This window comes from Xenopus tropicalis, chromosome 3, assembly GCF_000004195.4.
Source record: "Xenopus tropicalis strain Nigerian chromosome 3, UCB_Xtro_10.0, whole genome shotgun sequence".
NCBI lineage: Eukaryota > Metazoa > Chordata > Amphibia > Anura > Pipidae > Xenopus > Xenopus tropicalis.
Window position 1 is genome coordinate 47,862,493 of NC_030679.2, and position 11,263 is coordinate 47,873,755.

The following is an 11,263-nucleotide window of genomic DNA, read 5'->3' on the forward strand; positions in this document are numbered from 1 at the left end:
ACAGTATAAAAAGTTTATTGAAGTGCAGGAACAAAGCAGCAAATGCATCTGCTCTTCCCGTATTGCTGCTGAGCGATGTCTGTGCCAGCACAAACCTGACAGTCCTGTATTTGTTCGGCAGCAGGATTTTATTCTAACTATAGACAAGCTCCTTAAGAAGAGGCAGTTTGTGCTTCAGCTGAAGCAATAGTCCAATTTCTGTTCACAATACAGACAACAATATATATCCATGTGCATAATCTACTGCAACACATTGTGCTAAGGTGTAACAGATGACAGGTTAAGTGGAGACACTCGTCTTGTAGGGGTGTTGTTGGCTGAAAGAGATTGCGGAAGAAAGAATGGAGCAGTGGCTGGGAGGTCAGCTGATGGACTTTCATTCTGGTTCCTTAATTGTAGAATTTGCCGTAGAAGAGCTTTCCCTTCTTCCCTGGTCTGGAAATGCAAATTCATTTTTAAAATGTAGAGAAAATAAAAAAGGCAACTAGAATCTGACTCAACCTCTGAGTGCTTTGGGCATAAAAATGTTTGAATATAATACACTCCATGGATGAGTGTAAATTAAGAATAATATATGAAGATATAATGATGGAACTTTGTATATTATTAAACACAATAACAATCTTGGAGCCTTTATTCAGTATATTTCAGCCAGCTCTACATTCCACCTGATGTTGCTTAAAACAAGCAAGTTACAGGGAACTACAAATGTGGAATGGCGTTATTAATGTTTAACCGTTTACATGCCATGCAATATGTAATCTTGTGTTTACTGCCAACGTGCATCTCGGCACCTTTCACAGACATACAAACCAGAATGTGTCACTAATTTTACTATGTACTGTGCTGCTCAAAATACAATTAGTGACCAACTCTCTATCAGGTGGAGAAATGATCAATAGTAAGGAAATACTTAAATGTAAAAATACTTACATCATTAAAATTGAAGCATTTCTGGGCACATGCAGATGCTTCATCCCACAGCTTGCACTTAAAGTAATACTGAGCCAGATAGCGAAAGGCTGTGCTGAGCTCCTGGTGCTCTACAATTTCCTAGAAATATAAACAGATGTGATATATAACTGCTGATCAGCCAAAAGGGGACTGCTTCCGTATTTTTTCACTAGTGTCTTACCCCACAGGAGTAGATGTCCTGTATGTATTTGATGTAACACTGGGCAGCCTGTTCTGATTCATTCAGTTGTTCATGAAGCCTTTAAAATATGCACATAAATGTTACACAACATGGCATAGCGTCCTTCATATTTTATTGTACTGGTGTAAGGAAATTAACAAGAAAATATGTTGCACCATGCCTTGTTTAACAAAGGTGCTACTGAAGCTGATCTTACATTTAAAGATCAAGTCATCTTTAGATTTCCAAATGAGTTTGTGATCTGCCCTGCTATGCAGGTGGCCCGCTCAGCCTAACCCTTAGGCCAACAAGCAGATCACCCCACATAGCACAATCAATAACTAAACAAGTTCCAATACAAAATCAGACAGAAAGGGTATTATTTTGGCTAAACAAATGGATCAATGGGCTACAAATTTGGTAAAAAAAATTCAGCATAAAGAGCAATTATGCCTCTTTCCTAGTCCTAGCTAATTTCTTTTACCTCTATTACCCTTAAATAAATATTAAGTAAGAGAAACACTAAAAGATAAGGCAGTAAATCAATATGTTAAAAATCCTATTTGTTAAATGTAAAAAGAGACAGCAAATATCCAGAATCAAATTTATTGTCTAAATCTTACCTGTCCTACAAAATTTTTATGACCCCACTGTCCTGCCACTGGCTTGACAAGCTTCCTTGTATATGTTATCAGTTTAATATATGGCGCACAAACATGCTGTCTGTTGAATAAGGCCCCACAAGACCTTTAGACAAATCCCCCTAGGGTCCATATTGCAGGAACATTTGCCCCTTGCAACCATTAATGTTGTCTATTCAGCAATACCTCATTTAGATAATTCCACCTGTCGCCACTCTGTGTGCCTCACACATGACAATTCTGATTCAATAACATCAATTGTACCGGCACAGAAACCAGGACATTTTGGCTGCTGTTGTTTTCCACTAGATATCAATGATGGTATAATGTGCCATAGCTTTAAATGCTTAATACTATTGCGACAAGGAAAATGTAATATAAGCTGCATCATACTGAAATATGAAACTTTCTAAATATAATTACGGACAAATTCTGGCTGGGTGTCAGGTTTTCATTGACTGTTAGATTCAATATATCTTCGGTTAGGCTTCCTTTCCTAGCAGATCAACTCACTCAAATCAACTGAATCCAGCACAAAAAAATATTACAAAATACCTAGCTTTGGTACAAATATTGCATTAAGAGAAGCAGGACATATCTGGATTTTTTCTTTAAAAGAGTGAGCTCTAAATCATCTTCTTGGCAAAGATATATTGGATCTGTTATTTAAAATCAGACTTCCAGCTTCTACATGAAGAGAGGCAGATGTTGAGAGTGAAGAGTAACTTAATTATTTCAGATACGGAATTTTTAAGTAATTAGTTTAGAAAAAAAAAATCTTATTTCAGTATAGTGAAGCGGATATTAAATTTTCATTTTCGTAATAGTTTCCCTCTAAAGTCACCATAGGCTTAAGGGTTTAAATTCATTTTAATTACTTTTAAGACAAAGCTATAAATAAAAATGTTTCTGGCTATGTGAATGTTCGAATTCTCCCCATCTGGTTGAATGCTGCCAAAACTACATTTTTAATGGGGGTTTAAACATAAAATGATAATGCAGAAAAAAAATCTGATAATATTTAAAGGTTCTTTTTATGTCAACCCCTAATATTGTCTATGGATGAAGGACACATACTTACTTTGCCAGCTTGACCAGAGCCATTTTCTCAACATCACCTACAGCATAAGCTCTCCAGTAACACTGTCAGAAAAGCAATTTATACATAAAAGTAAGAAAATCTGCATTGTTCTTCTCTAGTTTCTTTTGATTTACATTGTAATTTTTTATATTTATATTTTTTATTTATTTAATACAAAAAAGCCATGCATATCTTTCAAGTTATATCCTTATAAATGATGCATAGTGATAAAAAATAAGAGGATATCAGAAGTCACTTTGGCGTTCCATGACCTGTAGAAAAGCACCAAGCCCTCCGCCTAATGCATTTATTTGGTCATGAAATGCCTCCATGCTTCTATTTCACAATTGGGGGTATTTTATTCTCCATATATTTATAGTCTGTATCTGTTAAACCTAGGAACATTTATTATTTCTAAATGTATTTTTCTACTTAAAGCATGGAGTTGTTAAGAATAAATGTTTTATGGGAACATGAATATAAACAATTTAAAAACAGTTTATACAGTTTCACATACTTTTTTAGCCTCCACAAGTTGATTAAGCTTTTCATAACATTCCCCCAAAGCAACAAGCATTCTAGAGTCATTGGGTCTGGAAAGAAACAGAAACTGTCACATCTCTGCAAAGAACCATTAGCCTACCCCTCCAAAAATCCAACAATACCTGAGCTGATGGGCCCGTCTATAATAATAAAGGCAGTAAAATGGCATCTTTAATATTTCATAGGTTTGTCCTAATCCATACCAAGCACGATAATCTCTCTTGTTCACTTCAATTGCATGCCTGTTCCAAAATACAAGGTATTAATGGTGCGAAAAAGTAGCAAATTACCATGAAGCACTAGACGTGCACACATGCACAAGGCGTAAGGCTAATATCACACTAAGTGGACTCTCCACAGTGGAGAATCATGCGAAACTACCGTTGCTGGCTCTTTTTATGACTTTTATGTTAACTACCTGTCACTATGGGTACTCTCATCTGGGCTGACATCAACTGGAGCCCAATCAAATAGTGAAAGAGACCACTATCATGTTGTACTGAGCAAAAGCAATATGGCAGCTCACATTTCTATGTATTTAAAACTACCAACATTAGTTGAGAATTAACAGTTTACCTACAATTCTAGCACACTATTCTTGTACAATCACATGACACACATTGGACATATAATTAAAATACCAACCTGTAAGCCTGTATTGCTGCAGAAGTGTTCTTCATTTCCATGTATTCATGGCCCATGAGGGTCCAAGCACCAAGATATCGAGGGTTGAGTTTTAGTGCCCTTTGGAAGTACAGCGCTGCTTTTTCATGCTGGGAGCGCAAGCTGTAATAATTGCCTACACAAACAATGAAGACCCAGTCAACACTTATATGATTAACCTCAAGTATACCAGCAACATATTCCTAAACAACTTTTGGTAAGCCCTTACCGATAACGCAACAGGTCTCAACACGGTACTTGTCAATGTCACATAGATTGTGGGCCAAATAGCTTAATTCTGGTTTCAGACCCTTAGAGGCATAACACAAGAAAAGTGTAATTAAGATCTTTTCAGGAGTTTTGCATACAAGATTTATCAGCAAAAATATGCCAGCACTCCAAAAGGCTAGCTAATGAAATGCAATAACCAAGTCTAATATTAAGCTTACCCTGACATACAGGAGGTTGGAAAAGGTGTCCATGTTTTCTATTCTGTAAGGATCCTGTTTCCGCAGCTCATTGAATATAGACAGAGCTTTGTCAATATCTATAAAAGGATGAAAACATTTATTTAATCTCTGGATACCTTATAAAGTAATAAGTAACAGTCAGCAAGCAATATATATATTCCTTACCTCGGATGTTATGGTAGGCAACAGCAATTTGAGAAATAATGTAAGTACTCTTGGAAAAGCCAGCATCAATAAGACTTTGGTATTTCTGCAATGCTTCCTCAATCAACTGCAGCTCTGTATATATGTGTGCCAAGAAAAATTCCTTTATCCATGATTCTGGCAGGGACAGGAACTTCAGCTGGTGGAACATATTAACAGTGTTATACTATCATACCTCATGTGTCAAATAGCAGTTTAAGTAACTTAAGGTGAATATACATTGGTCGACAAAAGCTGCCGACTTGGTCCATGTATGGTGCTAGCCAATGTCTGAATGAAAATCAGTCAGATATCAATTAGGCAGGTTTGATTTTGCCATCGGATCAAGGACTGCATCTGCCCGTTGATGAAGTCCTCATCCCAAATACCTTGCCTAGCCACAATTATGATCCGTTTGTTGGACTGGGGGCCAAAAGACTGGATCTGCCCGTTATAGCCCACCTCAAGGTGGTCATACTGGTGAAAGACTTGTTTGGCAACCTTGCCAAAAGCAGATCTTAAATGTATTGCAAGTTTTAGTTGAGATATGCTGATGAAAACAATAACAGGACAGGGTGGCCAACTGCATATTGTTTATTGAAGTGGCAAAATTAGCCAGTGAGGCTCTAATGAATGAGACACAGGGATGGGCAATTTAGCTATATAATATATGTATATCTTAAAGCACACATTTGTACAGTGTAGTCAAATAAGTATTTACCATCTCTTTGTCTGTAATCAAATTACATAACTCCAGCCAGGTTCCCCAATGTAAGGGCAAAACATGTGTTGCCTCCACAAATACATCTAACGCTTCTTTTGCCAGATCCAGCTTCCTCAAGACCACTCCATACCTGTGGGAAATAAAACAATGATTCTCTATATTTATGACTAAAAATGTTTTCTGCTTCTCTCTTTAATGCCAATGTATACCATAGGCCAGAAAAACCGTGTAAAGCTGCCCATACAAGGGCAGATCCGCTCGCTTGGCGATGTCGCCAAGCGAGCGGATCTTCACCCGATATCCCCACCTACGGGTGGACGATATCAGGTAACATGTAGGCAAATTCGATCGTTTGGCCCTAGGGCCAAACGATCGAATTCTAACGGCAGCAATGAGGCAGTCCCCGATCCGACTGAATTTTCTAACCTGGCCGATCAATATCTGCCCAATTTCAGCCCAGATATCGGTTGGCCAGGCCCCTCGTTTCTGCTCCTACACGGGCCAATAAGCTGCCGAGGCGGTCCAAGTTACCGATATCGGCAGCTACTATCGGCCTGTGTATGGGGACCTTAAGGCAGTAAAATTCTACACTAGCTACTATACAAAGGAAAAAATAAAAGTTTTCAAAGCTAGCAATTAGAAAGGAACACACTTAATAATACACATTCAACATAATAGCACTTACATCTCAGAGTGTTCCTGGTGTAAAAAGACCAGAAGCAACAAGAATAACCCTTTAGCCCACCATATTGTCACTTACAAGTACAGTCCAAATCCATCTAATTCCCTGGCTTTGTGCTTCTTACTCAGCTCCACACGTAGTTCCCTCAGAGCCTCATTCTTTACCTGCCCTTTTTCAAGGGGACCTAAATTATAATATAAAAAAATGTTTCAAGGCAAAGTGAATTATATCCTGCTTAATTTTACAAATAAAATAAAGACTGCTTTTCAGTAGAATCATCACCATGTTACTTAGTTTACTTTTCCATGTCAAGTAAACTTGACATGGAAAACTAATTGCAACCAAAAGGCCATATATATCTAATGGCTGTAGACCGCAGTAATGTTTCACACGTTAATTTAGCTTTCCATGTTAAAGAGTTACAGTAGAGTAGAGGATTTAAATTCCAATACTAGAATTTAACAGATATGATAAAAAGGTCCATTCGAGACTATTTAAGGCTTACCAAGGCTATCAACTGTTTCATCATCCTTCTTCTTTTCTCCAGACTAAAAGATAAGCCAAAGATACAAAATACAATTGAAATGTAGCAGTTAGTACTAATCAATACTTGTAATGAAAACATTTCAACCACCTTGCCAAGCCATACCCGAATACTATAAAAGCTTAGAATATGAGTAATGGGTAGAAAAGAAGATTTCAATACTTTCCACGTTAATTTCTCTTTCCAGTGAATTGGGAGAGAAAGCTAGATTGGCATAAATTTTTTTTTTTATAAAAATGGACACAAAGAGGTTAATAGTAGACTCGAAGGCTTTGAACCCTCTGCCTGCGTCCCCCTATCTACAGTTTTGTTCCACAGATAGAAAGAAGACCAGAAGAACCCCAAGAAAAGCAGAAGATATCCACCAGAGGTTTAGAATCACCACAGGACAAGACCAGTTTCTCGGCCAATGCAGGGGAATACAAACTGATCATATTGTAAATTCCTTCCTTTCTTTCCTAGTTCTCAGGAAACATCAAAGGTTAAATGATAAATTACTCTAAACTTTCACATAGTGACTTTTGCTAGTGTACTTTACAGTACTTTAATATAGGTTTATATGGTCTATATGGTACAGACAACTTTTCTCACTGTAATATAAATAATACTATTGTTAATCCAGGGATAAGATGCAACTAGAAGTAGTCTCCTCTAAAGCATTATTACTGATAATGTAACCCAAAGTTGAGATTCTGTTTAATTTCCAAATAATGTGTGTTTAGTGAAGGACCTGACATCACTGCGAGATACTACTGTACCTATCCAAATCAATCATTACATGTAAAACTCTTGTTTGTGAAAATCTGCATTGTGCTCTTACCAAGTACCTGGAGTACATGTACAAGAAATAGGCTTTCTGGCTCTTACACCCCCGAAGAAAATATGCAGCTCGATCATATTCTTTTAGGTCAAAGTAAGACTTAGCCAGTGTATATGCATCCAGATCCTGGGCATCCTCCTATTGCAAGAAAATTGATAGGGTAAGAGAAAAAACATTAACAACTCCAAATATTTTTTTTTATTTCCAATCATAAAATGCATTGTACTGTACTAAAATGTCCCGTGAACGTTATATGTCCTAGGAGAACCCAAAGTAGTGAAAGGGGTGCCCAAACTAAAAACCAGTTAGGGTGTGGTGCCAAGAACACTTCTCATACCTCTGTAAGTGCTGGGGTTGAAGGAAGCTCATTTAAAGGAATAGATTCCAGAGAGAAAGCAAGTTCTGATGCCCTGGAAATTACAAATATAAAGGGAAAAGTTATGGTCATTATTTAAAGAGATTGGATTGTTATGTTAATGAAGCTTAAAGGAACAGTAACACCAAAAAATGAAGGTGTTTTAAAGTAATTAAAATATAATGTACTGTTGCCCTGCGCTATAGTTTATATAAATGAGCTGCTATGTCAACACGGGGGCAGCCATTGAAGCTGGGAAAAAGGAGAAAAGGCACAGGCACATAGCAGATAACAGATAAGCTTTGTAGAATATAATGGGGTTTTATCTGTTATCTGCTATGTAACCTGTGCCTTTTCTCCTGTAAATGGCTGCCCCTGTGGCTACACAGAAGCTTTATTATATAAGCTATAGTAGTCTTTCTAAGAAAAACACACCAGTTGTACCAGTACAGGGCAGCATTACATTATATAGTAATTACTTTTATACACTTTCATTTTTTGGTGTTACTGTCCCTTTAAATTATCTGCAAGTTACATTTTACAGATCTACTCTAAAAAAAACTAAAAGATGAATATCCCTAGAAAGCAAAACAGATTGGCTATGAGAATTGACATTTATTATGTTTATCTTTTGTTATGTTATGTTTTATTTTATTACTTTCAGATACTCTCCCAGTGTCAGACTGGCCCACCACGATGTCAGGAAGACTCCCAGTGGGCCCTTCTGCTCACACAACCATTTGCCTTGTGTGCCTACATCTTGGCCATTCCCGTTGAAAACAAAGAGGTGAAATGCAAGAAAGGATCGATAAAAGTACAACGTATTAGGTAAGGAGAAGCAATAAAAAGAATAAAAAATGGCTTGGATAGTGTGCCTGCAAAGGTTTTGTGGTGGGCCTCTGGCTCCCCAGTCCGACACTGTACTCTCCTACTCAAATTCTATTCCAAACCTAATTATGAGGGAACAAAAACTGTAGATATTTCTAAAACCATAAAATATGGAAAATTTATACTATTCCAAAACAACTTGCAATGGAATTTTGTCTACATAATTCTTTGGGTTAATTTTAAGTTATTATTTTCATATCAAGTCATAATTTGTAGTTATTGCTTGCCACATAACATGAAAAAATGCAGTACTCTTGCATTCTGCTTAAAAGGTTTAAACAAGAGATTTTGCAAATAAATATTGATTCTGTGCTCCATTTAAGTCGTAAAATACACAAAAGTTTAGAAACCCCAAAAACTTTAGGCCATAGATTGTTTGGTTTGTATGTCTCAGTAAAGAGTAGAACCCCCATTTTATGTTTTTCAGGGGACCAGAAAGAGTAAAGTTCAAGAAAATGTAAAATCAGGGAAATGTATTCAATACATAATAATAATGGATTGGACCACAAAAAAAGTATAAAATGAGGGAAAACTTAAAATCAGGGCATGTAAAACTGAGGTTTCACTGTGTATCATATATACAGGTATGGGATCCCTTATCTGGAAATCCATTATCCAGAAAGTTCCAAATAGACTCCATTATAAACAAATAATTCTAATTTATAAAAATGATTTCTTTTTCTCTGTAATAATAAAACAGTACCTTGTACTTGATCCCAACTAAGATGTAATTAATCCTTATTGGAGGCAAAACAATCCTACTGGGTTTATTTGTATGTATGTATAACTTTATTTATAAAGCACCACAAGGGTACGCAGCGCTGTACAGTCTTACAGAATACAAAATTACACACAGGGAGGATGAGTGATATAATAAATAAATACAATAAATACATATATGTGTATATATATATATAAGTGCCATGTGGTATGAGACACAGTAGGAAGGAGGTCCCTGCCCTGTAGAGCTTACAATCTGAGTGGTTGGGTAACATACAGGCACAAACTGGAAGGTAAGAGTGCATCAGGTATGGGCATTTGCCCTTAAGCGTAGGACTGGGCAAAATAATGTCTTAGTGCTCCAGAAGGTAACAGCTGAGTTTTTTCTTAAAGAGAGTTAGTGAGTGTTCCCTATGGAGGGATTCAGGGATAGAGTTCCAGAGGTAAGGAGCAGCGAGATAGAAAGGTTTAAGACGAGAAAGCGCAGTGGGTGTGGATGGTGTAAAGAGACGGAGGCTCTGAGAGGAGCGGAGGAGACGACCAGGAACATGTAGGGAGACCAGTGAAGAAAAGTAGTGAGGAGCAGAGGAGTGAAGGGCTTTGAACGTCAGCAGAAGGATTTTGTAAGCTATCCTTTGCTTGACAGGCAGCCATGCTAGTGAGCTTAGTTGAGGCTGAGCAGGATCCCTCTTAGGAGAGAGCAGGAGGATCCTGGCAGCAGAGTTTAAGATTGATTTCAGGGGAGAGAGGTGGGAGTCTGGGAGGCCGGTTAGTAGGAGATTATTTAATATTTAAATGATTTTTAGCAGACTTAAGTTATGGAGATCCAAATTACGGAAAGATCCCTTATCTGGAATACCCCAGGTCCCGAGCATTCTGGATAACAGGCCCCATACCTGTATTATGTGTACTTCTATGCATTTCTAAAATAGCAGCAAATATCCCTTATTGATTTATATTTTGTGTAATTTGCCAGACAAGTGGAAAGTGAAACTGTAAAGTAGAATACTGTATAGAGTCAGGGCTATTCTTTCATGATCTCTACTTGCCATGAAGCTGTAAAGCTGATACAGGTTTATGATGAGATATACAAGTAACTAGAGATGTGGGCTGAGAAATAAAAAAAAAGAACCTAAAAGTTGCCACTGGGTAAATCCACTACGACCCAGACTCCTATGTTCAGATGTGGGTAATAAATTTTGACCAAATTGCCTAAACATCTATTCATATATAAATAATGACCATGCACTGGATGCTCCACGCCATGCAGGAGTACCACCTCCATCATAAGTCAATAATATAAAGTAAGATCCCCCTTCACAGGCGATTTCAAAAGAAAACCATGCGCACAGGAAGTGTACCAGTAAAATACGGCGCTCCTACCATTTGACGCTATGCATCAGACCTCTCTCCCGGCAAAGCCAGGTTACGCTTAGCAGCTGTTTCTTGATTTCCTTCAAATCAGAAAACATCCCGCTTGTCGCCGCCATCTTTCCCTACCGCTCTCCAGCTGGCAGGCGCTTCAGTGACATCTCCCAATCAGGAGAGGGCTTACTGCTACTAGCTGTATTCTGCATTCTGAGGCGCCTCGCACAAACCCAGCGTAGGAGCGATCTGATAGGCTGAGAAGCCTCACGAATGCACCGATTGGCTCAGGCTGAAATGTGTCAGCAAGGAGCGCGCTTTGCCAGAACTGGGGAGAAACTGGTTCGTCAGAACTCCGGTTATGCAGAAAGTGGTCTTATCATTTTGGTAGATTTAGGGCCTATGTAGGAACGTACATCTAAAGTGTGTATGGGTTTAATGCGCTGTAT

General features: G+C 37.9%; 1 protein-coding gene across 1 annotated transcript; it reads right to left on the bottom strand.

Moving 5' to 3' along the window:
• On the bottom strand, window positions 1-11,042 carry cdc23 (cell division cycle 23). The gene is made up of 16 exons (NM_001016759.2): window positions 10,833-11,042; window positions 7,824-7,896; window positions 7,487-7,624; window positions 6,628-6,670; window positions 6,201-6,306; window positions 5,438-5,570; window positions 4,699-4,876; window positions 4,513-4,610; window positions 4,293-4,374; window positions 4,046-4,199; window positions 3,523-3,642; window positions 3,375-3,450; window positions 2,858-2,919; window positions 1,136-1,214; window positions 934-1,053; window positions 1-435 (listed from the first exon to the last, which is right to left on the bottom strand). The coding sequence occupies exons 1-16, from the start codon at window positions 10,937-10,939 to the stop codon at window positions 259-261; spliced, it is 1,746 nt and encodes a 581-aa protein (NP_001016759.1). The 5' UTR covers window positions 10,940-11,042; the 3' UTR covers window positions 1-258.
• Between the last annotated feature and the right edge of the window lie 221 nt (window positions 11,043-11,263).

Coding starts and splice junctions, on each gene's coding strand:
- cdc23 (NM_001016759.2), bottom strand. CDS start 10,939: ATGGCGGCGACAAGCGGGATGTTTTCTGATTTGAAGGAAATCAAGAAA. Junction 5,571..6,200: donor GATGGATTTGGACTGTACTT/GTAAGTGACAAT, acceptor TATTTCCCACAG/GTATGGAGTGGTCTTGAGGA. Junction 4,877..5,437: donor TGATTACAGACAAAGAGATG/GTAAATACTTAT, acceptor ATGTTCCACCAG/CTGAAGTTCCTGTCCCTGCC.